General features: G+C 47.8%; 1 protein-coding gene across 1 annotated transcript; it reads left to right on the top strand.

The window, feature by feature from the left end:
- GLRA4 (glycine receptor alpha 4) lies at positions 1 to 27,954 on the top strand. Its single transcript, XM_003135271.4, has 9 exons — positions 1 to 423; positions 4,778 to 4,908; positions 5,462 to 5,529; positions 6,182 to 6,405; positions 6,539 to 6,621; positions 8,350 to 8,490; positions 11,715 to 11,929; positions 18,761 to 18,910; positions 25,470 to 27,954. The coding sequence occupies exons 1-9, from the start codon at positions 353 to 355 to the stop codon at positions 25,758 to 25,760; spliced, it is 1,374 nt and encodes a 457-aa protein (XP_003135319.1). The 5' UTR covers positions 1 to 352; the 3' UTR covers positions 25,761 to 27,954.

Raw genomic sequence — 27,954 nt, 5'->3', positions numbered from 1 at the left:
CTCCCCTCCAAGACTCTCCTGGGTTTGGAGAGTGATTGCTGCCCAAAAAGAATCTCCCTCAGCACCGGGCCGGCAGGCTAAGGCCCTCCGGAGCCCCCAGGCGAGCCAGAGCAGGAGCCGGTAGGGTTATCTGTGTCAGGATCACTGCCAGGGGAATAGTTCTGGCCCCTGACTGATAACGACAGGGCAGAGAAGAGAGAAGAGGAGAGAGACAGACAGACAGACAAAGAGAGAGCGAGCAGGCAACTCCTAGCCCCCCTCGGGTTCCTTGCAAGCGGCCCAAGTAGGACGAAGGCTCTGTACTTTCTGCTTGGTGGCCAGGCTGAGAAAGGACTCCAAGGGTCCCCTCGGAATGACAACTCTCATCCCAGCAACCCTCTCCTTCCTTCTCCTCTGGACCCTGCCAGGGCAGGTCCTCCTCAGGTGAGCAGAGTCGGGTGTGAAGGAGGTGCATGCAAACACTGGGCCGGGGGCAGCAGGGGCTCTGGCACTGTTGCCTCCAAGTTTGCCAAAAGCCCACAGTCTGGAAAGCTCTGAGGTGGAGGTGGTGGGGAGGCACACTTTCCCCCAGTCAGGTCCCAGGAGCCTTTCATGAAAGGTTTCAAAGCCCCAGAGCCAGAAGAAAGTCTTCTGCATGAGTGAGAGCTTCATGGGCCAGGCTAGGAGCGAGGTAGTGAGCCCTCCTGGAGCAGAGGAAGCCCTCTGTCCTGCCATCCAGCCACATCTCCCTACCAGCTTGGCCACACACGCCTCAGGTCCTTAAAAATGACACCAACATCTGCCAGCTGCCCACTGAACAGGCTTAAGGGAGCAAGGGTTTGCCCCAAACCACATCTGAATGAAGCCGGGATGACCCAACCTTGATTCTTGGCTGTCACCTTACCCTGTGTGCCCCTGGCTCTCGCCATCCCTGGAAAGGCACTAAGTAGCTCTCCTTTCCTGGGCTTTGGGCTCCTGGTAAATGCCCCCCCAACCCATTTCCAATTTCTCATCAGACCGGGAGCCAGTCGAGGTGAACAGAGACAGCTGAGGAGGAAAGATGGCTGTGGCTTGGGCTGAACTGGTCATCAGAAGAGCACCTCCCAAGGTGGGGAGGGGTGAGCGCCACCACCATAGCATCCTCCTCCTCCTCCTCGTTCAAGGAGCACACCAGGACAGCTGGCCTCCAAGGAGCCTCCGGTCTCACTGCTGCCAGACACATTGGGGGGCAGGCAGTGGGGGGAGGGGGGATTGGTAAACTTCTTCAGAGTGAAAATCAGCCCGCAGTGGAATGGCGGCTCAGCTGGAGTTGATAGAAGGATGCAGGCAGAAGGGAGCACCCAGCTGGCACTTGGTGGCCCTCCTGGAGGGGAAGTTGCATCAGGGCCCAAGCTGCGGTGGCAGCACCCCCCACTTGGTTAATTAGAGTAAGGCCAGCCCTTCAGAAGTCTTGGGTCCAAGACCTTCATCATACATATGGAAACAGAGGCCTAGAGGAAGCATGGCCAAGGTTACTCAGGTACCCTGCAGCAGAATCAGAGTTCTCCTGGTACCCCACCCCAGGACCTTACATGAGAAAGATTTTCAGCTCTGGAACCTCCCATCCTGCTAGGGTTTGGAAATTTCCAGGGATGAACAGGAGGAAGGAGAGGCCGCACACGGTGACTCTGCTCTGAGGTTCGCAGACAAGGGAGCCCCAAAAAAGAGGGGCTGCAACGGAGGTGGGGGCCCAAGACAGTGGAGCCCACAGCCTCACCCAGGATCCTGGATCTGGGGACTAGCAGGAGAGGTGACATGCGAGTGAGGCTGAGGATGGTGGCAAAGGTCTGGCTGGCTCACATGCAGGGCCACGTGGCCTCCTAGCAGGCAGGTGGCAGGCGGGGCCAGGAGCAGCACCTGGCCAGTGTGGACACCCCATGGTGAGGCCACGGACTTCTGCTTGCTCTAGCACCACCACCCACCTCATTGGATTTTCAGAGCCTGCTCAGGCCACCTGCCCTGGCAGCCCCTGCTGGGGGCCAAGATGGGCTCTGTTCCCAAGGTAAGAGCTCAGGGAATTCAAGGAAGCAAGACTCTAGGGGTCAGGGGACAGGTGCTGCTGACCTTGCCCCACTTTGGTTCCTTGGCAGCTCCCCCCTGGGCTGTCCGCATCATGGTATTAAGGTAGATGGACTTAGTTTTCAAGTCAATAGCTCTGGGTGAGAATCTTGGCTTTACTGTTTACAAGCTGTACGATCCTGAACAAGTTGCTCCACCTTGCAGAGCCTTAGTCTCCCCACCTCGATAAGGAGAGTAATCATGGGAGTTCCCCGTCGTGGCTCAGTGGTTAACGAATCCGACTAGGAACCATGAGGTTATTGGTTTGATCCCTGGCCTTGCTCAGTGGGTTAAGGATCTGGCGTTGCCATGAGCTGTGGTGTAGGTTGCAGACGCGGCTCGGATCCTGCGTAGCTGTGGCTCTGGTGTAGACCAGTGGCTACAGCTCCGATTGGACCCCTAGCCTGGGAACCTCCATATGCCACGGGAGCGGCCCAAGAAATGGCAAAAAGACAAAAAAAAAAAAAAAAAAAAAAAAGATAGAATAATCGTGGTCCTTCTTGAGAGGAGTGATGGCAGAACTATACCAGATACAGCGTTTAGCATGATGCCTCAGCTATTTTTATTATTCTAGCAGTCACTGGCAGGTGCATAGATTTACTGAGAAAGAGGAGCCTGCTGGCTCAAAGGAGACTCAGACCCAGAAAGACAGCAATCGCCCTGCCTCCCAGCCCCAAAGACGCAGCAGCAACAGGGGCAGTGGGGGAGCTAGCATTGGTGCTGATGGCAAGATGGGGCAGGAGGCACAAGACCCAGCCAGGAGTCTGGCCTGAGTGCAGACCCCTGCCCTCAAGCTCTTGCTGAGTCCCTCCCTAGTCCCTGGTCTAGCAGTTGGCTGGTAAGCAGACAAGTAAATATGTGGAAGGAACTCTGCTGCTCTTAGAAGGAAATGTGTTGGGGCAGAAGGGGGCTGGACTCTAGGCGAGGCCAAAGCACACTGGTCCCCTTCCTCGAAATCAAGCTGTTAGAGAGAAAAGATGGGAGTTGACCTTGGTAGCATGGCCGCTTTACCAGGAGGCTTTCTCAAGCTCCTAGAACCCTGCTTTCCAGCCTGTTTTATCGCCAAAGCAAGTTTACCTGTCTACAGCTGCCATGGCCCTGAACTGAGGTCCAGTTCAGAACATAGCTTCCTGCTGGAGCAAATGCCAGAAGCCAAGCTGCCCTCTCCAGAAGCTGGGACCTGGCCCCTTGAGGGATCTGCATGAAAACCAAGCCACTGAGGTTAACCATCAGAGATGTAAATGGTCCTCGAGCCCTTCCCATCCTTGGCTAGGCCAGATGCGCAAAGTGCTGCCACAGCTGCATTATTTCTGTCACTCTTCTCTGAGTGAATTCAAGGCACCTTCAGAAAGAGAGCATTGCACGAGGCCTCAGCTTTGGGTTTGAGTCCTGATCCTGGACCCTGTGTCACTCACCAACTACAAGACTTTAGGAAAGTCACTCCTCTTTTGGCTGGTTGGTTGGTTGACCTATTTATCTATCTCAGTATTTCTTAGATTCCACATATAAGTGAGATCCCACAGTATTTGTCTTTCTCTGCCTGACTTAGGTCACTTAGCATAATGCCCTCCAAGTCCATCCATTTTGCTGAAAATGGCAAATTTTCATTCTTTTTTATGGCCGAGTAATATTCCTGTGTGTGTGTGTGTGCCACATTTTTGTTATCCATTCATCTCTTGGTGCATACTTGGGTGGTTTCTGTGTCTTGGTTATTTTAAGTAGCGCTGCTATGAACACAGAGGTACAGATATCTCTTCAACATAGGGTTCTTGGAATTCCCATTGTGGCTCAGTGCTAATGAAATCTGACTAGTATTCATGAGGGCGTGAGTTTGAGCCCTGGCCTTGCTCAGTAGGTTAAGGATCTTGCGTTGCCATGACCTGTAGTGTAGGTAGCAGTTGAGACTTGGATCTGGTATGACTGGGAACTTCCCTATGCCACGGGTGCGGCCCTAAAAAGAAAAAAAATAACACAGTGATCTCATTTCCTTTGGATCAATATTCAGAAGTAGAATTGCCGGATCACATGGTAGTTGACTTTTAATATCTGTTTTCCACAATGGCTGCACAAATTTACAGCCCCAGAGATCACTCCTCCTTTGGAAGCATGTTTTCTCACCTGCAAAATGGAAATAACAGTTTTCACCCCCTACACACATCACACTGAGAATTGTTTTTTTTTTTTTTTTTTTTGTCTTTTTGCTATTTCTTTGGGGCCGCTCCCACGGCATATGGAGGTTCCCAGGCTAGGGGGTCGAATCGGAGCTGTAGCCACTAGCCTACACCGGAGCCACAGCAATGCGGGATCCGAGCCGCATCTGCAACCGACACCACAGCTCACGGCAACGCCGGATCGGTAACCCACTGAGCAAGGCCAAGGACCGAACCTGCAACCTCATGGTTCCTAGTCGGATTCGTTAACCACTGCGCCACGACAGGAACTCCCACACTGAAAATTGTGAGAGCAAAAAGATTTGATATGTGTGAAAGCAGTCTTTTAGGACTAACTAGTGAGCTGCCATGTTGACTTACGGTTGTTTCTATTCTTCTCATTTTGCTAGCGGGTACCCAAAAACCCATCTCCTAATCCTCTGGCCTGATGAGGAGACCAAACAGAAGTGGGTGGGAACAGGTGAAGAGAGGGTCTGTGATAAAGGCAAAATACAACCCACCTCATTTATTAATTCATCTCTCCTGTCCAGGGTGGCCTTGGCAAAAGAGGAAGTCAAATCTGGGATCAAGGCATCCCAGCCTATGTCCCCCTCTGATTTCCTGGACAAGCTTATGGGGCGGACATCTGGATATGATGCCCGGATTCGGCCCAATTTTAAAGGTAAGAAGCATTCATCCCACAAGAACCCCTCCCTCCCCATTCTTTTCTTTTCTTTTTTTTAAATTAGGTTTTTATTTTTTCTGTTAGGTTGATTTACATTGTTCTGTCAATTTCTGCTGTACAGCAAAGTGACCCAGTCATATATATATATATATATATATATATATATATATATATATATATACACACACACACACACATATATACATTCTTTTTCTCACATTATCCTCCATCACGTTCCATCACAAGTGACTAGATATAGTTTCCTGTGCTATACAGCAGGATCTCATTGCTTATCCACCTCCCCACTACTTTCGGGGACACACTGGTGAGCCAGCCCCTGTTGCCTACCTCAGGGCCAGAAGGCTGGAGGCACAGGGCTCACTCTAGCAGCTCAGAAGGAGCGACCCCTCCTCTTTGCCCATGGGCCTGTGTCCCAGGCACTGCCTTCTCCTAACAGTGCTCTGGCCTCAAGCTCAGGGAGGGAGTCTTGGAAACATCTCCCGGATTCCTGGAATGTCCTGCCAGTATGGCTGTGCTTTGCTATCCTCAGGCCCACCAGTGAACGTGACCTGCAACATCTTCATCAACAGTTTTGGCTCTGTCACTGAGACTACCATGGTAAGGCATCTCCCTGCTTCCTGCTCCCGCTCTAGTGCAAATGAGAGAAACCCACCAAATAGCAAGCCTTTCCTCCCTCTGCTGTCTCCTTCCTGTCTCATGATCATGGCTAAAGCATGAACTATCTGAAATTGATCACTGGGAGGATACCTTTTCCCAGCTCTGGGTTTTAATGACTAAAGGCAGACTAGCCTCTACAGCAGATGGTCAAGTTTAGAAGGTCTCTTGGTACAGAGCACAGGCTTTGAGATCAGAAAAACCTGTATTTAAACCCTGACTCTATCATCTCATAGCTGTGTGACCTTTAGGCAGATGACTTAAATCTCTCTTTGTCTCAGTTTCCTCATCTGTCAAATGGGGATCATAACAGCACCCTCATCTCCGGGTTGGCGTGAGATTTAAATGAGATGATGCAGATGAAGAAAGCACTTGGCAGAGAGCCTGGCATAAAGCGAGTGCTTAATAAATGCCATTTTCCTTTCCATCTTTGCCATATCAGTGCAAGACAGGCTCTCCAGTGGAAAATGCCCATTGCCCCTGAGATGTATTCCCAACACTTCCTCCTCCTGGTCCTCCTGCCCAAGTAGGCTTGCTGAGGCCGCTGGAACAGCGCTGCCTCTGATGGACCCATCTCTGCCCTGACCCCTCCCAGGACTACCGGGTGAATGTCTTCTTGCGGCAGCAGTGGAATGACCCGCGCCTGGCCTACCGAGAATATCCCGATGACTCACTGGACCTCGATCCCTCCATGCTAGACTCGATCTGGAAGCCAGACCTGTTCTTTGCCAATGAGAAGGGGGCTAATTTCCACGAGGTGACCACGGACAACAAGTTACTACGCATCTTCAAGAATGGAAACGTGCTCTATAGCATCAGGTGCAGCTGGCAGTCGGCCAGGAGAGCTTGCCTCAAGGGGAAGAAGCTGGACAGGGCTGAGGGGTGGGAAGAGGGTGCCCTGTGCTGTGCTGAGCCCCAGTAAGTCGTCATCACTTCTTCCTATCCCTGACAGGCTGACTCTCATTTTGTCCTGCCCGATGGACCTCAAGAACTTCCCCATGGACATCCAGACCTGCACCATGCAGCTGGAGAGCTGTAAGTGTCCCTGGAGCATCACAGAGGGTGGCCTGAGATACCAGCTAGTTAATCCCATCCCATGACAGGAAAAGGGTGGCCCAGAGTGGGGACGGACTTCCCCAAGCATGCACAGGCAGCTCTTGGCACAGCTGAGACGAGAAGCCAGGGCGGTTTGGAGGTCTGGCTGCCTCAAAGGGCCAGGGAGTGAGAAGGCACCAGCCTTACATCCAGATGTGCTTGTGCTGGTTGTGGGGGGCCATTTGAGGGGTACCTCCTCTGTCCAAAGATGTGTTCCCTCTCACAGCTATCTGAAGTAATTCTACCTTTACTTCCCTTGACTTAAGACATTCAGGATGCCTACAAAAAGCCACAGTTGGCAGGGCAGGGGAAGTCTTTGAACCCTGATTCCTTTTGAGCACAGATAGGTTTTGTAATTGAAGTATAATTGATTTACAGTGTTGTGTTAGTTTCAGGCATACAGCAAAAGAATTCAGTTATGTATATATATTAAACTTTTTCAGATTATTTTCCATTATAAGATATTGGGTATATTTCCCTGTGCTATCAAGTAGGTTCCTGTTGTTTATCTACCTTCTATACAGTAGTGTGTACAGATCACTTTTGTAGAAAGGTGGGAGAGGACAGTTCTTGGTATAGGACAGTGCCCAGGGTAGCAAGGTCATCCAAGGGCCACCTAGGGCAGGGGGCGCCAGAGGCAGGGGCTGCCAGACGGCAGGGGCTGCCCCAAGTGCAGAGAAGCTAAAAGATGACAAGGCTGGACCACTGCCCACGTCCACTCTTTTGCCGTCTTTTGGGCAAGTGAGACTGTGAGATCAGGAGGCAGACATCTGATCCTCAAAGAAGAAGGCTTGTCAGGCTTGTTTCCAGCATATAATAACAGTGGTGGATAGAATGTGTCCTGCGTGGTCAGCTTTTTAGAGTTCCTAAACCACTTTCACAGCCAGGTCCTCATTTGCCCCTCACAATGACTCTGAAAAGCAGGTGGAGCCTTTTACAGAAGGGGAGGTGACTTGCCCAAAGTCACACAGCTACTCTGGGCCAGGGCCCCACACTGGACATTGTGAGCCTTGGTGTTTCTGCTCCCATGTCTACCCAACACATGAATATAGCGAATATAGTCATCTGTGCAGAAAGAGCCATCACGAACTTCCTGCTATCTGTGAGCAACCTGGCATTTTCGGATGTTAGCTCTAAATCCGCCCCAGTTCAGGGCCCTGGCTAGGCGTCTGTGGTGTGCACATTGGCCCATGCATGACTGGCAGGGTATAAATAGCTCTTACCTCCCTGGAGTGAGGTGGCAGAAGCCCCAGCTCTGAGGCTGGCTCAGCTCGAGGACACGTGGTCGGTACACATGCTTACTCTCCTGGGTTCGAGATGCGGCAGGAGGTTCCCAGCTGGGTACCTTGACATCTTTCCAAGCCTTTTGACGTGCTTTCTAGGTTTGCCAGAATAATTTCTCTTCGGGCCTTTCTGAAGCTTGAGAACTTTAGAAAGTTCCTCACTTGTGAGGAGTCTGGAATCTTGTGGATTTACCCACTTAGTCTGGGCCCACGATGCCGTTGACCAAGAGCCTTCTCCAGCAATGTTTTCCTTTCCAGGATCACCATGATGCTCCTAAAACCCAGGGCTTACTCCTCATCTGTTCTTTCCTGCCAGTTCTCACCCCTCCCAACCCCCACTCAACACCCACACTCTGCAGCCCTCTGCCATCTCTGTCACTTTCAGTTGGCTACACCATGAATGACCTCGTGTTTGAGTGGCTGGAAGATGCTCCTGCTGTCCAAGTGGCTGAGGGGTTGACTCTGCCCCAGTTTATCCTGCGGGATGAGAAGGATCTAGGCTATTGTACCAAGCACTATAACACAGGTAAAAACCCAGATCTTTGCTGGTTGTGGGCCTCACAGAGGGCCTCCAGATGGAAGGGAAAGGGGCAAGGCAGCCAGCCTATATTGAGGGCCAATCTGTGTCAGATGTGGTGCTAAGGGCTTTGTATGTCTTATCTTATTATGGTAGGGATGATCTGCCCCATTTTTCAGAAAAGGAAAACTGAGGTTCTAAGAAGTTAAATCTGGAGCTCCCATTGTGCGGCTCAGCGAGTTAAGAACCATAGTGTCCGTGAGGATGTGGGTTCCATCCTTCGCCTCACTCAGTGGATTAAGGATCTGCCATTACCACAAGCTATGGCATAGGCTGGAAACTGCATCTCTGATTCAACCCCTAGCCCGGGAATTTCCACATGCCGCAGGTACGGCCCTAAAAAGAAAATAAATAGAATTTTTTTTAAAAAAAGAGGTTAAATCAGAGATCCTGTGTGGCGCAGCGGAAACAAATCTGACTAGTAACCATGAGGTTGTGGGTTCAGTCCCTGGCCTTGCTCAGTGGGTTAAGGATCTGGCCTTGCTGTAAGCTGTGGTGTAGGTTGCAGACGTGGCTTAGATCCTGCATTGCTGTGGCTGTGGTGTAGGCCAGCAGCTATAGCTCTGATTGAACCCTTAGTCTGGGAACTTCCATATGTCATGGGTGCAACCCTAAAAAGCAAAAAAAAAAAAAATTAAATTAAAAAATTAAAGACATTAAATCCAAGTCATATGGCTTATAAATAAATGGCTTATTCAGAACTCAAAATCCTGATCTATCTAACCCCAAAGTCCATGTTCTTGTCCCTATCACATGCTACAGAACAAATGCACCTATACCAGTGAGTGCCAGGCATGTTCCACTATCCTGGGCCCAGCTTCTTCGGGGAAAGTGAGGAATCTGCATCTGGGAGTAGTCAGTGGTGACCCCAAACCAGGAGAGAGTAGAACTCAAGGCACCAGCTGGCTTACCGTCCCCATCTCCTTACCACTGCCCCCACTGCCCAACTCTCATGAACTGGCTTAGTTTCCCAGTTGTGGAAAGTGGGCCAAGGGGAGATCCCACCATGGCACAGGTAGGATCTGAGTGCAGCGGCTCAGGTCACTGGGGAGGTGCAGGTTCAATCCCTGGCATTGCATGGTGGATTGAAGGATCTGGCATTACCACACCTGTGGTGTAGGTCACAGCTGAGGCTTGGATTCAATCCCTGACCCCAGGAACTTCCATTCACTGCAAGTGCAGCCATAAAATTAAAAAAAAAAAAAGTTGGCCAGGAAATGAAGAAGAACTGCTTCTCCAGCCTTAGCACCTTCCCCATGCAGCCTCCATAATGGCTGCTGATACCTTATTTTCTCTGGCAATTTGGCTGTGAGGAGCTAGGACCTTGAGACCTTGAGGCCACAAGCTGAAGAGGGGAGATCCTAGGTTCCTCCTATGGAGCTGATATGCTTTGAGTGTCACCCTATGAATATATGTCATCCAGTATGTGAGGGAGCAGGTAGTGGGGAGAGGAATGAACCACTGAATTTAGAAAATACTGGTGGAAGTGGAATTTTTGGCCATGCCCATGGCATCCTGGGCTAGAGATCGAATCTATGCCCTGGCAGCAACCTGAATCGCAGCAGTGACAGTGCCAGATCCTTAACCAAGTGAGCCATCAGGGAACTCCAGAAATGGAAATTGGTATAACCTATTTTAGGGGGGAAAAAACCTGGCAATTTGTATATAGACCAATGGTTTTCAAACTTTGGTGTGCATTCTCTTTCCCTCAGGAGCCTGTTAAAATATTGATTTCTGGGTTCTACCTCTCAGAGATTCTGATTACACAAGCTTGAAGGGATGCCCAGAAATCTGCATTTGAACAAGTAGCCTGAGGATTCTGGTGCAGGTGGTACAGGGGGCACACCAAGAAAATTTAGAAGCTAAAATTTTCCCCTACTTATTGATCTAGGAATTCCACTCCTTGGAAATTATCCATTCCAAAATATCATATTGACTTTAGACCCCAAGAGGGCTCCTTAGTCATTGTTTACAGTGGCAAAAATTTGGAACTGCTCTAAATATCACCAATAGGGCAGAAGTTAAGTTATATAGCACGTCTGCTTGGTAGGATATTAGCCAGACATTTAAAAGGATGCTTGCAAGGTACTTATATCAACATGGGAAAGTACAAGTAGAAAAGACTAATGATTCAGCTGTGATAATTGGTACATGTGCCCGGAGCCAATGCACTTTTTGTTGGTGGCTAAAATGCTGCTGCTGGATGTTCCCTGGGAACCTGCTGTCCCCTGTCCAGAGCTGGTCCCTGCAGACATTGTTTCCAGATGTTTGCTATCCGGCTCTTCTTACTTGCTTAAGACACCTGCAGTGTTTATTTCAGTGAATCATTACCGGAGAGCTTTGGGATCTCAGTACACTTCAGCCAGGCTGCAGCAATCTGAGTGGGGTCTAAGCTCATTGCTTGGTTAATACCGATAATAGTACCAGCTGCCTACATGCTCAACCCCTCAAATACATTATCTCATTTAATTCCTACCATTGCCCAGTGATGGAGTTGATATTGTCATTACTCTACTTCACAGGCAAGGAAATTGAAGCTTTAAAAACTTAGGTGTTTCAGAGTTCCCATCGTGGCTCAGTGGTAGTGAACCCGACTAGTATCCATGAGGAAGTGGGTTTGAGCCCTGGCCCCATTCATTGGGTTAAGGATCTGGCTTTGCTGTAAGCCGTGGTGTAGTTCGAAGACACGGCTCAGATCCTGAATTGCTGTGGCTGTGGCATAGTTGGGCAGCTGCAGCTCCAATTCAACCCCTAGCCTGGGAAATTCCATATGCAGCAGGTGTGGCCCTAAAAAGTCAAAATAAATAACTAAAAGCTTAGGTGTTTCAACTGAGGCTACACAGCTAGGGAGTGGAAGATTCAGGATTCAAACCCATACAGTGTGGCTCTGGGGCCCTCCCACTCTCAATCCTCCCCCCAGTCATGGAGGAGGCCTTCTGCTGGAAACTATAAAGTGCTGAGAGCAAGGGGTCAAGTCTCTGATGGCTGGTCTGAGAGATTCCTCCAAACATACATCTGGCACTCCCTGGGGCCATTTGGAAAGGCTCATTTACTGGCCCAGCTTAGGTGCCCAGAGGCTGGTCCACAGAGATAGGGCTGCCCTTGTCCTGCCTCTCAGGCTCAGCTGCAGGCTGGGGACCCTGTGGCCTGATACCTCACCTCTTTCCTTGCAGGGAAATTCACCTGCATCGAGGTTAAGTTTCACCTGGAACGACAGATGGGCTACTATCTGATTCAGATGTATATCCCCAGCCTACTCATCGTCATCCTGTCCTGGGTTTCCTTCTGGATCAACATGGATGCTGCCCCTGCCCGGGTGGGCCTAGGCATCACCACTGTGCTCACCATGACAACTCAGAGCTCTGGCTCCCGGGCCTCTTTGCCTAAGGTGAAGAGACATGCAAGGGAACTTGCTTGCCATAGAGCTCCCCACTTCCCCTTCATCCCCTGTTTCTTCCTGCTCACTATTTTCCTTGGATTTAACATAGAGAAGAGCCATCAAACAAGAGCAGGTGACCCGCATTCTCCTCCCCAAAAACCTAGTGCTAATAGCATGGCTAACAGTGTGGAGGCTGGGGTTGCGGATGCTGTCTGGGGAACATGTAGAGACATTGCCTGACTGGCTTTGTTTTTTGGTTTTTTTGGGGTTTTTTTGGTCTTTTTAGGGCTGCACCCTAAAAAGTATATGGAAGTTCCCAGGCTAGGGGTCGAATCAGAACTGTAGCTGCCAATATACATCACAGCCACAGTAATGCAGGATCCAAGCCACATCTGCGACCTACACCACAGCTCATAGCCAACACTGGATCCTTAACCCACTGAGCAAGGCCAGGGATAAAACCTGCATCCTCGTGGGTACTAGTCGGGTTCATTAACCACTGAGCCACCAAGGGAACTCACTGACTTCCTTTGACTTTCAGCAGGAAATACTAGCAGGTCCAAGATCAAGGGACCTTAGCAAGTAGAAAGCCCCCACTCCCTTATAGTACAGATGAGGGCATGACAGCCTAGAGAGATAGAATGACATTCTCAAGGTCATGCCTCACAAGAAACAATCCAAGGAACACAAGGATTTTGAACTGAAATCAGACACTATTAGAGCTCTAGAGACAATGTCCATTCTTTTGGGGTGAGAAGACTTGGAGGTAACAAAGAGAAATCAAAGTCAGTGGACTCTGATCATCTAGGGCCTGGTGATATTTTGATTATACAGAGATATTTGTTCCAATGGGACTGAGCCCAGGTTCTCCCTGCCTCATGTCTTCCTGTATGGCATTTAGAGCTCATCACTTCAAGGTCCTGACAGTCAGGGAGCCTCTGAGAAAATCTAGGAGCCAGCTCATTCATTCATTCATTCAATAGATATTTATTGAGCAGGTACTATGTACCAGGCACTTCACTAGGCCATAGAGAAATTAATGCGAAACAAAAACAACACAGTTTTGTGGATTTTACAGCGAACATATCCCGTCTTGCTCTGTTTTAATGGAAATCAGGCTCTGTGATCTCCTGTCTCCCAGCACTTATTAAGAAGATTTTGGAGTTTTGTTTTGTTTTGTTTTGTTTTGTTGTCTTTTTGCCTTTTCTTGAGCCGCTCCTGCGGCACATGGAGGTTCCCAGGCTAGGGGTTGAATCGAAGCTGTAGCCACCGGCCTACGCCAGAGCCACAGCAATGCGGGATCCGAGCCGCATCTGCGACCCACACCACAGCTCACAGCAACGCCAGATCCCAACCCACTGAGAAAGGCCAGGGATCGAACCCGCGACCTCATGGTTCCTAGTTGGATTCGTTAACCACTGAGCCAGGACGGGAACTCCAAGAAGATTTTGGAGTTCTTATTGTGGCCCAACAATCACAAACCCGACTAGCATCCATGAGGACGTGGGTTTGATCCCTGGCCTCGCTCAGTGGGTCCAGGATCCGGCATTGCCATGAGCTGTGGTATAGGTTGCAGATGCAACTTGGATCCTGCATTGCTGTGGCTGTGGCATAGGTCGGCAGCTGCAGCTCTGATTTGACTCCTAGCCTGGGAACCTCCACATGCCACATGAGTGGCCCTTTAAAAAAATACAAAAAAGGAAGAAAAATATTTTTACTGAGGACTTAAACAGGGGGTAATCCAGACATCCAGAGTGAATTTATGAATTTCCTATATAGTGGTGGTGGGGGGTAGTGGGAGTGCGTATAGAGGTTGAGAGTAGGAGGTTAAAGTCAGGTAGATTTCAGGTCCCAGACTCATCATTAACTTATGGTGAACTTAGGCAAATCCATCAATCTCTCAGTCTCCTCACCTATAACATGGGAATATCATCTCTTCCATAGCATTATTGCAAGAAATAAATAAGATAATGTACTAACACAGAGAACAGTGTTTGGTACATAAAAACCGCTCAATAAATGTTAGCTATTGTTATAATTGTTAGGTATCTAGGTGGAAAGAACTGGGTGGTAGACCTAGGCCTAAAGCACCTGGTGGTGTTCCCAATTTTTTTTTTGAGTCAAAGGAAATCTTCGAGGTGGTCCTTAAACCCTCTAGGGATAAACAGTGACAAAACTCAGATTAGTATCTAGTGTCCCTGGGAATTGTCAAAGATCATTTCCTATGCAGGCATACTTCTTTTTATTGCACTTCACAGATACTATGGGGTTTTTTTGGTTTGTTTTTTGTTTTTGCTCTTTAGTTTTCTGTAGTTTTTTTTTTTTTAACAAATTGAAGGTTTGTGGCAACCCTGCATTGTCAGATGATGATTAGCATTTTTAGCAATAAAGTATTTTTAATTAAGGTATGCACATTGTTTTTTTAGACATACTGCTATTGCACAATTACCAGACTACAGTATAGTGGAAATGTGACTTTTATACACCTTGGGAAACCAAAGTATTTGCATGACTCGCTTTGTTACACATCTGCTTTATTGCATTGATCTGGGACCGAACCCATAACAGCTCTGAGGTATGCCTGTAAATGTGTTTCCTAAATGGGCAAGGATGTTGAAGAGGTTCTGAGAGGCAGACTGGACTTAGGCAAGGGCTACAGGGCGAAGTGGGTCTGCGACAGCTGGGTTGTGGCAGCAGCCTTGTATGAAGACCAGAGCAGAAAAGTAGTTCAGGGATTTCCCATTGTGGCTCAGTGGAAACGAACCCAACTAGTATCATGAGGACGCATGTTCCATCCTGGCCTCGCTCAGTGGGTTAAGCATCCGGCGTTGCTGTGAGTTGTGTAGCCGGCACATGTGGCTCAATCTGGTGTTGCTGTGGCTGTGGTGTAGACCATCAGCTACAGCTCCTATTCGATCCCTAGGCTGGGAACTTCCATATGCTGCAGGTGTGGCCCTGAAAAGAAAAAGGAAAGGAAAAGTAGTTCAGACCTAAGAGCCCTGCCCTAGTTTATTGCCACTGCCACTCAAGAAGGAAAGTCTTCTCTAACTCAGGGAGGTGCTGCAATTTATGCCTTATTCTTGCCAAGAGCACTTCTACCTCCAGTCCCCTCCTGAGAACAAGCACAATCCATCTGCTAACTTTATTTCCTCATGTGGAAAAAAAATAGAATTTGTTGGAGGGTTGTTTTTGTTTTTTGGTTTGGGGGTGGGGGCAGGGTTCAGTATTTGGTGACTTGTCATCAAATTTTGATGGCCTTTTCTTGGTCTCATTGACCAATAAGCAAATGATGTAGGCATGCACCCAGAACTAAGGAGCTTCATCGGCCAGCCCCACAGAGCAAGGGACAAAGTCAGGGAGCCTCTGCTCACTCTTGAGTTTTTGCAACATTAGAATTCATGGGAGCCCCCAGGAAAGAGGTGGGGCCAGGTCAGGAGCTTCTGAAAGCCACAGTAATCCCATCCCTAATACAACCCTAGTGGCCAGGATGAGAGCAGCAGAGGCACACGGGTAAGGAAACTCAGCTGGGATGGCTATTTCCCATGCTCCCAGAAGCCACTCCTTCCTTACCTTTATGAGGGTTAGGGTTCCCATTGGTACCCATCACTGTCCCTTTGCCAGACTCTTGATCTACACAACTACAGGTAGCTCAGTGCCTCATGGAAGAGTTAAATGGAAGTTTCTACTAGAGACTAACACATCAGACCTAAATTTGCAGCAGGGAGGAGGGACCCAATTCTTTGAAAAATACTGTGATCTAAAAGACCCACAGCCCTTGGGGCAAGCAGTTAACAATGAGGGCCAGGAGAGCCAACAGAAGCTAGCAGAGACAAATACAAACCATCCATTCATTCATTAAATCAAAAGATATTTACTGTGTGCCGGGCACTCAGCTAGGCACTGGGGAAGGAACAGTGAACACAATAGAAATAGTCCCTGCCATTGAAGAGTTCACCTCTAGTGAAGGAAATAGCCAGGTATATTTGATGGATACTAAGAAGAGGGACGTGACCTGAGCACATACACTAGGGGCAACCAACCCAGACTGGGATAATAGGGAAGACTTCTCAGAGGATATGACATCTAAAGTGAGCGTTTATGGAGTTCCTGTTGTGGCGCAACGGAAACAATCCAACTAGGAACCATGAGGTTTCAGGTTTGATCCCTGGCCTCACTCAGTGGGTTGAGGATCTGGCATTGCCATGAGCTGTGGTGTAGGCTGGCAGCTGTAGCTCCAATTCGACCCCTAGCCTGGGAACCTCCATATGCTGCGGGTGCAGCCCTAAAAAGCAAAAAATAAATAAATTAATTAAAATAAATTAAAAAATAAAGTGAGCATTTAAGTAAAAGTTAACAAGATAAAGGAGCGATACAGAGAGAGATGATCTCCTTAGGAGACTACTGAAATTGCTTGGCATGGTCAAGTCATTGATCACAAGAGGTGAGATGCAGCTGAAGAAGTAGGCAGAGGCTAGATGTCATGCCAAGGAGAGCACTGACTGCATCGTAAGGGTAATGGAAGGCCACTGATGGGTTGTAAGCAGAGGAGTGATATGATCAGACTTACATTTTAGAAACAAAACTCTGGCTGCTGTTTGGAGAAGAGATTGGACGTGGCCAGCGTAGATGCAGGGAGACCACTCAGGAAACTGCTGTAGTCATTCAGATGATCCAGGATAGTGAGTGGATGGATTCCAGAGATATTTAAGGTTAACACACTTACAATTAACAAGACTTTCTTCCTGCTGCTTAAGGTGTCCTTTTCTTTTGATGGTCCAAAGCCCTTCATGGACCTCCCTTGTCATTGTCTCATTATGGATTTTCGTAATACTTCCTCCACATTCTTGGGGACGGGTGGGACTGGGAGATGGTGAATGAAATAGTATGCCCTCTTAGTAGAGCAGGTAGTAGAGCAGAGTGCTAGGGAGTAGCAAAGCAGGAACAGCAAGGGATGCTTAATCAGGGTTGCCTAGCAACCCACCACTACCACCTCGGTGGAACTGCCTTAAAAGAAATATTGCAGAGTTTCTCAGTCTCAGCACTATCATCATTTTGGATGAGATAATTGTTCTTTGTTGTATATGTTGGGGGGAGGTGTGTCCTGTCACTGCAGGATGTTTAGCAACATCCCTGGCCTCTACTTGCTAGATGCCAGTTGCCAGCACCACCCCAAAAATTGTGCCACCAAAAATGTCTGCAAACATTTCAAAATGCCGCTGGTGAGGTGGGGGTGGGGGGAGTCAGCCCTGGTTAAGAACCACTGGGGTGGAAGATTTCTCTAGTGAGACCTACTCCCTACATGGAGTCTGTAGCACCCTCACTATCCAACATAGCAGAGGCTGGTGAAAGCAGTTGTCTGTCATAAATCCTACTCCTGCTGGGGAGCCCCATAGGGTGAACTCAGCTCCTGAAAACTATATAGGGAGGCAGTCTGGTTGAAGGAGTGAAAGGACTTCATAAACCTGAGTTCTGGCTTTCCTTCTGGTTCCACCCAGCCACAACCCTGTTTCAGGAGAGATGAGCATTCAATCTTCACAAGAGAAATAGGAGAGGAAAGTACACTCATCTCTCAGCAGGAGCCCCTGCAGATACCAGAATCAGCAGATGCTCAAATCCTTTGCATTTTGCCTTCATAACACCAGATGCAGAACCCGTGGATACAGAGAGCTGACTGTACTTAAAAGCTACCAAGGCAGGTAGTAGAGCCGAGCACTAGGGACTGGCTAGGTGGAAGTCAACAGTGCCTTGAAATTACAGAAGCATCCATAGCAGGGGGTGGATGGTGCCCCATTGGGATCCCTGCCCTGTGCCGCTCTTCCTTGTGAGAGGTGAGGCCCTCGCTCACCACTGAGTTCAAATCCTCACCAGGGCCTCTCATGAAGAACAGCAGGAAAAATCACAGGGTCAAAGGAAGAATGGAGGTGGAGGAGGGAAAGGAAGGAACTCCTAGACTGCTATTGAGACTGCAGCCTAGGTAAATGGCAGCACCACGGAATTAAAAGTCCAGAATCCCCAAGCTCTAGTGCCATCTTCTCACTGGGTCATCTTGGCTAAGACTTTTCCCCTCTAGGCCTCAAATGTCCTCATGCGTCTCACTTGGGAATAAAGCACCCTGCCCAATTACCACCATAGCTGTGATGACCCTAGGAGACAACAGAGGGCAAAGAAACACAGCATTCATGTTCATTGATATTTATTCAAAGAAAAGAATCAGAAGAAGAAAGAAAGAAAGAAAGAAAGAAAGAAAGAAAGAAAGAAAGAAAGAAAGAAAGAAAGAAAGAAAGAAAGAAAGAAAGAAAGAAAGAGAGGGAAGAAGGAAGCATGGGGAGGGAAGGAAGATGGAGGTGGAGGGTGGAGAGGGCAGAGAGGTGAAGGACCATGGGCAGGCAGATCTCTTTGACATGGGCCTTCAGATAATGGGACATAGCAGGGAAAGCTTCTTTAAAAACCAGAAGAGGAGTTACTGTGGTGGCGCAGTGGAAACGAATCTGACTAGGAACCATGACGTTGCGGGTTCAATCCCCGGCCTTGCTCAGTGGGTTAAGGATCCAGCATTGCCGTGAGCTGTGGTGTTGGTCGCAGACATGGCTCGGACCTGGCATTGCTGTGGCTCTGGTGTAGGCCGGCAGCAACAGCTCCTATTTGACCCCTAACCTGGGAACCTCCATATGCCGCACGTGGGGCCCTCAAAAATAATAATGAGAAAAAAATAAATAAAAACCAGAAGAAATTCAGGATAAAGCTGAAGAAGAGCAGGCAGTTGATATGGACTGGCAACCCACTGGATAGGTCATGGAAGGACCCCAAGAAGGTTGACTGTTCCATTGGTGGATGTTGCAGGTGTCCTATGTGAAGGCAATTGACATCTGGATGGCGGTATGCCTGCTCTTTGTGTTCGCTGCCCTGCTGGAATACGCTGCTGTCAATTTTGTCTCCCGTCAGCATAAGGAATTCATGCGACTTCGAAGAAGGCAGAGGTGCCATCGCATGGTGAGTATAACTAGGGAGGGGCCCACTTCCTTTCTCCTTTGGACTCCTTCCTCCCTACTACTCCTCCCACAAACCGAGACTCAACTTGTGCTGAAAGTACTGGACTGGTAATCAGGAACCCTGGATTCTAGTCCCAGACTGGTCACAGATAAGCTAAGTACTTCACCTGCTTTGATTCCACTTCTTTATCTGTCCAATGAGACATTAATTCCTGTAGGGCAGCCCAGTTGAGTGATTAAGAACATGGACAGAGTTCCTGGCACATAGTAAGCACTAAAAAAAAATTAGCTAATATTAGAACCTTATCAAGTGAGTTAACACGAGATTGCTTTGAGAGTTAGTAGTGATTGCTCCTGGCTCTCCTTCCGCCCAGGAAGAAGGTACTTCAAGTTGTCATATACTGATTGCTGTTTAACAATTCAAGAGTCCTTTCTAGGGGAGCATTATAAACGGCTCCCCATAACTAAACTGGAATCGAAAAACCACTACTTGCTTCTTCTGGCTGTTGGATTTCTTGGCCTTGATCTTATTTGATTGTATTGTCTTTCTTAGGGCCGCACCTGCAGCATATGGAAGTTCCCAGGCTAGGGGTTGAATTGAAGCTGTAGCTGCCAGCCTACACCACAGCTCACAGCAATGCCAGATCCTTAACCCACTGAGAAGGGCCAGGGATTGAACCCACATCCTCATGGGTACTAGTCGGGTTCATTACCAATGAGCCTCAATGGGAACTGCTTGGCCTTGATCTTTGTTGGGTGCACTGGAGTTGTTGGACATGAGCTGTTCTCTCTCACTCTTGTTTGTTAACCCCATTTCTTCTATTGTTGAGTGATCACCTGGGGAAATGAAGTAGGAAATCTTGTCGTCATGACAACAGAGGCAGTTCTTCCTCCCCACCATTGCCCACACAATAGGTGCTAGGTACGTTGTCATGACAACAGAGGTGCCTGGGCCACTGAACAGAAGCAAATGCCCAATTATGAGCAAAGCTAAAAGCCTTTGCTGAGCTACATACTGGTCGCTTAATCATCAGACGCAGCGTTCTGGTCTTGAGCTCCAACTCCTTTTTTTCTGCCTAATTTGGAGGCTCTAAACACAAGTGGCAAGCACATATGATGTCTTGGGGGGAGAAACAATGATTTCTCTGAGCCCACTGGCTCTAGCCTGTTGGAGCCACTCTAGCTCTAAGGCTCTTTGCTATTCCTAACACCCCATCCCCTATGTCATTTGCTCCTGGAGTACCCCTACCATATGTGTGCACTAAAAATATCTCACAAACTACCTCCAGAATTTCACGCCCCTTGCTAAGATCCCTTTCTACTGAGGGCAGGGATCCTGTCTCATCTAGTGATTAGTCGGAATTTATCAATCCTTGCCCGGCTTCAGTCCTTTAGTTGGGGCTTGGGAAATGCCCTCTAGTGGATTGATCCGCAGCTGCATCTCCTTGAGTAGGACCCATTCTTCAAGAGACCGCCTTTCCTATTGATTCCCTGAGGCTTAGAAAAATATATATATATATAAGGACTTGGCAGAAGGAAAAGAAAAGTAGATGCACCCTTTCTAAGCTAACTGTCCCCACCTCCTCTTTAGCTGTGTCAAACCTGCCCGCAGGTACCTAAATCTTATCCTTATGGGAATTTTGATCCTGATGCCTTCTCAATGCCTACCTTGGAAAAGAAGAGCCAGCTTCCAACCAGTTGCAGAGTCCTTTTGGCAGCTAAATTGTTGCCTGTGTGGGTGTCCCAGCAACAGAAGACTGCTGCAGTGACCGTAGAGCTCCTCCAGGTTGACTAGTCCCATCCCCTTCCGGGAACATCTCCAACCTCAAATGTCCACAGCCTATCCCCACCTAGTACTGTAGAGTGGATCCTGATCTCATCATCAAGTCCATCATAACCAGTGCTCATTTACTGCAGTTATAACAGGAGCCTGGGCCCCACTTTGGCATCAGGATCCTTCCTGAAAGTGGGCTAGGCTTCTTATCAATGTAAATAAAACCAGAAAACCAAACCCTGTGCCATTAGTCATGTCCCTTTTCCAGTTCCATAAAGCCACTGCCACCCTGGAAATGTAGCAGAACCCTGGAGGTCACTAAGCAAGCTGAAAAAGTTGACCCAGGGTTCATCCATTTCTAGAACCTCTCTCTGGGCCCAGTTAGAGAAGCAGCTTTCAGTCTAAGAGGAGCCATCTTGGGGGAGAGAGAGAATTCCTATAATTTTCGGGGATTCCTTAGCCAAGAGCAAGTTAGGAGTGTTCTAAGAGCAAGCCAGCTGTTCACTCTGCTCCCGTCTTTATCCCTTTCTCCTCAAACATCTCCAGTGTATAGTGGTGTCCTTCCATGTAAGGATCTAAAACAGTTTAATTTTTTCCCAGACATTTCTGCTTGGTCTTCCCAGCTAGTCTATAAGCTTCACAGGGAAGGGTCTGTCTCCATTTTTATAACCTCAACAGACCCTAGCACCAGGTTCTGGACACACAACAGCCATGGAATCCAGTCCACCAACCTTTGCGGGCTGATTGGCAAGGGCTCTCTTTCAAGTTGGACAGGGAGGAGCTCCCCTGTGGCTCAGCTGGCTAAGGATCCTGTGTTGTCACTGCTGGGTCGCTGTTGTGGTGCAGGTTCCATCCCTGGCCCAAGAATTTCCACATGCAAATTTTTGGCACACCCAAAAAGAAGAAAAAAAAAGATAAGAGAAAAAGCCTTACCATTATTGGGAGTTCCCATTGTGGCTCAGCAGTAACAAACCCGACTAGTAGCCATGAGAATGCGGGTTTGATCCCTGGCCTTGTACAGTGGGTTAAGGATCCGACATTGCTGTGAGCTGTAGTATAGGTCACAGACGTGGCTCGGGTCCTGCATTGCTGTGGTTGTGGCGTAGGCCAGTGGTTACAGCTCCAAATGGACACCAGCCTGGGACCTTCCGTATGCCTCAGTTGCGGGCTTAAAAAGATAATAAATAAATAAATTTTAAAAGCCTTACTATTATCAATAGAATAACTTGAGAAATGGAAGAAATTTCAAAATATCACCAAGTCCTCTCAGGGGCTTGGTCCCAGAATTCTGCTCAACTCTTCCCATCATCCCCCAGGACCCTCCTTCATTCTCAAATCTTCTCTCTTCAGTGCAATATATAGCACCCAATTCCTATCCCTCCTTCCTATCTCCACACCTTATCCCCCACACTGTGTATCCCCTCCCCAGCTTAGTTTTGGAATATCTTCCCTCTCTAGCTCCCCCTCCCCAGTCGATATCCACCTCAAAAAAGTTCTGTTTCAACAGCCACGGAAGTTACAAAGTGAAGTAACTTTGTTAAGTCTCTGTTGTTCCATCCCAATACACACACACACACACACACACACACACACACACACACACACCTCAGAATTAAACCTAAATAGGTAATACCCAAAACTAGGGCTCCCACCCTTGATTTCAGGGCATTCATTTCTGCCTCCTCTCCCCCAACTCCAAATGGTACAATATGTTAAAATCAAAAAGAGCCGAGGGTAACTTGTTTCCATTGGCTGTATTTTCTCTCTTGGGTAAAAAAGCTTTTTCTGGCCTGATAAATAATCCCCTTTAGATTTACTGGGATTGGAGAAAAGGGAAATAATTAGATCTGTAGATATGGAGATAGCGATTGGATTAAACTTGCTCTCTCAGAACTTTTTGCCAACAAATATAGTCCATGCTTGTAATCTCTGGCTGGAGAGCTGAGAGATCAGGATGAGCAGCAGGGAACAGGGAGTCTAAGGCCCTCTGAACTGCAAAGCAGAAGAAAAAGTCATTTTATTTACCCCCTCATTTTTTACTTACTTGGGAAATATTTTGTTTGCCTCTGGTTCTTTGTCTCTAAAATGGGTCCAGGAGTTCCAACTGTGGCTCAGAGGTAACGAAACCAACTAGTATCCATGAGGACTCAGGTTCGACCCCTGGCCTGCTCCAATGGGTTAAGGATCTGGTGTTGCCATGAGCTGCAGTGTAGGTCACAGACGCAGCTCGGATCTGGTGTTGCTATGGCTGTGGTGTAGGCCAGCAGCTATAGCTCCGATTTGACCCCCAGCCTGGGAACTTCTATATGCTGCAGGTACAGCTCTAAAAACCAACCAAATAAAATAAAATGAAATGAAATGAAATGAAATGGGTCCAGCACAACCTCTCATGTAGGGACATTGTAAAAATGAATTACAGAATGCAGGTGAGCTGAGCCAAGGCCCATGGTGACTGAGGTTATGTAAATGACTTCAAGGAAAGAGCTGAGGCTTCCCCACTGTGACAACTCAGGGTCGAAGCACAAGTACAACAGTGAATTGCCTCTGGCCTACACATATACAACTCTCTCCACAGCATCTGGCAAAATCAAGGAGTGGGTAGCAAAGCTCCCTGGTGAGCAGACTTGGACAGACTCTTTCCTACACCAAAGATGCCACTTGTTCTGAAGGCTGAAGGCTATCAGGCCACTGAGCAGAGATGGGACAAGGAGTGGTCTTTCTCCTTGTCAAGCACTTTGTAACCAAGATCCTCTTCTGAGTAGACTCTTCAATTTGAGATCCTGAGAAGATGCTGGCTTCATGACAACAAAGCCATTCCCTGTCCTGTATTCTGAGGCATGTGACGCATTGGTTCACTCATTCCTTCAGCAAATATCTACTGGGTGCCTACTGGATGCTAGCACTGTGCTAGGTACTGAGGACACAGCAGTTAACAAGACCAAGGAATGCCCTTCCAAGTTCTGTATTATGAGCCCACAGGAAGCAGGGAAAGAGATGGGATCTGCTGGTAAATCTCTGACCTGAGCTTGTCCTCTCCCAATGTCCAGGGACAGGCTAGGCCTTCCAGTGCTGTGATAATCAAGGGCTACTGGGACCCACCACGGCAACATCTCATTGATGAAGCCATTTTTCAAAGGGTTACTATAGTTACAGAGGTACCATTATAAATATCCTATGATGTCCTTCTAACTGCATAGTGTGTGCAAAGTCTACTTTTTATCCACATTTTATGCATATCTTGTCACATGCATTCCATATACATGGACCTTATTCGATAGTAATCCTGAAAGTCCCAAGTCTCAGGAAGCCCTCAGTCCAGGAAAACTGAGAAGGTAGTTGTCATCACCCTACAAAGGGGCATTTCACCTCAGGTTGTTCCTTACATAGCAGAAACTTCTCCTCCTGTAAACATCAAGACTGTTTTAAATGGAAACCATTTTTATTACAGACACACAGACATAGGGAACAGACTTGTGGTTGCCAAGGTGGGGGAGAAGGGGGATGGACAGAGAATTTGGGGTTAGTAGATGCAAACTATTACATTTAGAATGGATAAGTAATGAGGTCCTACTGTACAGCACAGGGAACTGTGTCCAATTTCTTGAGGTAGAACATGATGGAATATGAGAAAAACAATGTATGTATATGTATGACTGGGTCACAATACTGTACAGCAGAAATTGACACAACATCATAAATCAACTATATGCTAATGAAAGATTAAAAATAAAATACCATAACCATCTTTGAATGAAGTATTTCTAGGTTCTGTTATATACTTACCTGTCCTCTGTCTAATGTCCAGGCTGTGAACCACCCCTTCTGATGGCAGTGTGTCCTTTAGAAGTAGGTCAAATTGGGCAAGTTTGGGTTGTCTAGAAACTAAGAGTAAATAGACTCTGAGTGGGGCTCTGAATGGAGTAAAGTCCTATTGATCACTCAGGGGCTTTGGTTTCCTCTCCCTCTCCCTTTAACACTACCCCCTTCTCTTTCTTTCTGGCCTTACCCTCTGGCTCTCAGGTGTGTTAGAGCTACTTCAGGCTGTCAGTTAGACAAATGAACATTGTGTAGTCTGCTACTTTACTTAATGCTTATATCAAATTTACCTCCTCAGTGTTAATGTTCATCAGAATGCATGGGTTGTACATCAATGGAATGTGTATTGGGTAATAAATGTTACCCAGGATGTACTGACCCCTATGTCAAAACCCACTGATTTGCAGAGAAGCTTATGTATCTGCAGTTGCATAATCAGCTCTACCCTAATTCGGATAACCCACTAGGTTATTCGAAACTTTTGGAATTTTCAGCTTTGAGTCAAGATAAACCTTTTTTAAAGACAGTATGTACAAGGAGAATTAATTCTGCAGCTTCTGGAAGTCATTAAAGTCAAGTTCCCAAGTCTAAATATCTCAGCTGTTCTTTCTAAAGGTTTCATTGTTCTGTTTATTCTGTTTATTACCAGAGAGAACTTGACATTGAGATGTTCCTCGCACAGTGAGTTGGCACTTCACGGGGTTTTAGATGTCTATAAAGGATGCTATGCATTTTAAAAAGGCAGCTCGGAGCTTATCTGCAAATGGAATCATAACATATCATACATACCACGTATAGCTGCCTAGCATACATCTATCTCATGAGTGGTTTCGTGACCATAAAATAAGCACACAATGGGCCTGTGTACACAGCCATCCTGTCTGCAGAGATATGATGTGTGGCCTGGGCTCTATTTCTCTGCCTTAGAGTTGTGATCTCAAATTCTGCCTTTTCTTCTACGTCATTCCAGGAGAAAGATATCATCCGAGAAAGTCGCTTTTATTTCCGTGGCTATGGCCTGGGCCACTGCCTGCAGGCAAGAGATGGAGTTCCAATAGAAGGCTCTGGAATTTATAGCCCTCAACCTCCAGTCCCTCTTCTAAGGGAAGGAGAAACCCTGCGGAAACTCTACGTGGACCAGGCCAAGAGGATTGACACCATCTCCCGGGCTGTCTTCCCTTTCACTTTCCTCATCTTCAACATCTTCTACTGGGTCGTCTATAAAGTGCTACGGTCAGAAGATATCCACCAGGCACTGTGAACAGGAGCTAAAGAGTCCAGCTGTTGGCTTCCTGCTTCCTCCTGAGTGGGCTTTCCCCTTCCATTAGATTCCATCAAGGGCTTGGACTGTTCCTTCCTGACCTCCCACCCAGTTTAACAGCCAATCCCAAAGCTATATGGGTCCACAGCGCATGGCGCCAATGGTGGCTGTGCTTAGAAAGAAGGCTTATCTACCCCATTCTAGATTTTCTCCATGCTATCCTATTTCTCATGAGAGTAAGATCCGGCCATGTTCCTGGAGTCAGGATGACCTTCTTCCCTGGCTGCAACTTCTCTGTTTTTCCATTTTCCAGTGGAGAATATTCAGGCCACTGCTACTAGATTCTGGCATTTGTCATCTTAATCTGTACCAGTCTTTGCCCTGCCACCTCCTACCTGGCACCTGGCCTTTACTGTGCCCTCTGTCCCTCCTACCCCAGGCTCAAAGACGGTGTCTTTCCCACCCACAAGTGCTGCTCTGTGTGACCCAGTCAGGTTTCCTTGACTGTGGGAGGAAAGTAAAGGGATAGATTCCCCACCTCTCAGCAAGGTTGGAACAGGCTTCAGCTGTACCAGGGTAGGGCATTGCAAAACAAGCCAATAGAGAGGCCTTAAAGCTTCCTGTCAGAATAGGGTCAGGAATCTTGGACTCTCAGAAAAACCACCCTTCCAAATCTACCTAAATTTCCTGGTCTCAGAAACATTTTATTCCCTAACTAGCACAGTGGCAGGGTGTGTTTGACTGTTGTGGAGTGTAAAGAGAAAAATGCTGGAGTTCCCATTATGGCTCAGCAGGTTAAAGACCCAACGTTATCTCTGTGAGGATGGGGGTTTGATCTCTGGCCTGGCTGAGTGGGTTAAGGATCTGGCATTGCTGCAAGCTACAGTGTAGGTCACAGATGCGGGTCAGATCTGGTGTTGCCATGGCTGTGATGCAGGCCAACAGCTGCAGCTCTGATTTGACCTCTAGCCTGGGAACTTCCAGGTGCTGCAGGTGCAGCTGTTAAAAGAAAAAAAAAAGACAGAAAAATGCTGGAGTTCCCTGGTGGCCTAGTGGGTTTAGGGGTCCATCTTTGTCACTGCTGTGGCTCAGGTTTGATCCCTGGTCTAGGTACTTCTGCATGCCACTGGCATGGTGAGAGAGACAGATAAATGCTTAAGTCTTCAAGAAAGTAATTTGATGATGCTAGAAAGTTTTCAAGAAAAGCGAGCTCCAAGGAAGTAGGACCCAGGAGGAGAGTATACAGAAACTCTCCTCAGAGAGTCTTCTGTTGGTTGGGATTTCATTTGTTTCTTCTTTTTCTCCGAAGTCTCTTTATTTCCCAGGACCCCTCATTTTCAACTTGCTCCTTCACCTCCTTTCAATGAGGAAATAATACTGCCATGCAACCTTATCTGGGATAACACAGGCTTTGAGGTGTCTGGGAAGAAGATAGGTATAGAGGACCCCTATCCTGGACAAACGTTGACCTGGCCAGTCTCAGGATGGAGTTGTAGCAATTAGAAAACCATAAGTTGGAGTTATTTCTTAACCCTTTTCTTGCTTCCCTTCTCCTTCCACAGTATGGAGGGAGAGCAGTCAGTTGAAGCTACCAGAAATGTCAGAATAGAGAGAGCATGGAAGAGCCCATCTCAGGCCTGAAATACCACTGGGACAAGAGGAAGCATGGACCTGGATACCCTGAATCCTTTGAATAACCCAACTGTGAGGACCTGAAAAGGGGGTGATTAAATTGCAGGGATAGGGAGTTCCCGTTGTGGCTCAGTGGTAACCAACCAGAATAGTGTCCATGAGGACTTGGGTTCAGTCCCTGGCCTTGCTCAGTGAGTAAAGGATCCAGCTTTGCCGTGAGCTGTGGTGTAAGTCATAGATGTGGCTTGGATCCTGTGTCGCTGTGGCTGTGGCGTAGGCTGGCAGCTGCAGCTCTGATTTGACCCTTAGCCTGGGAACTTCCATAAGCCGCCGGTGCAGCCTTAAAAAATAAAATAAATAAAATAAAGTGCAGGGCTAAACAGCTGGAACACAGAGGTGATCAAATGATCTCTTAAACGTCTTGTCCTTTTCTCTGGACCTAGAATATTTAACTATGTGTGTCCAAACTCTCTCTCTCTCTCATCTTTCTCCCTCCCTACACTCCCTCCCTTCCTAAAAAATGATGTTCAAAATTGAAAGTCAATAAATCCAATGACTAAAG

This window comes from Sus scrofa, chromosome X (assembly GCF_000003025.6).
Source record: "Sus scrofa isolate TJ Tabasco breed Duroc chromosome X, Sscrofa11.1, whole genome shotgun sequence".
In the NCBI taxonomy this organism is placed as follows: domain Eukaryota; kingdom Metazoa; phylum Chordata; class Mammalia; order Artiodactyla; family Suidae; genus Sus; species Sus scrofa.
This window is presented reverse-complemented; position numbering and strand designations above follow the sequence as displayed.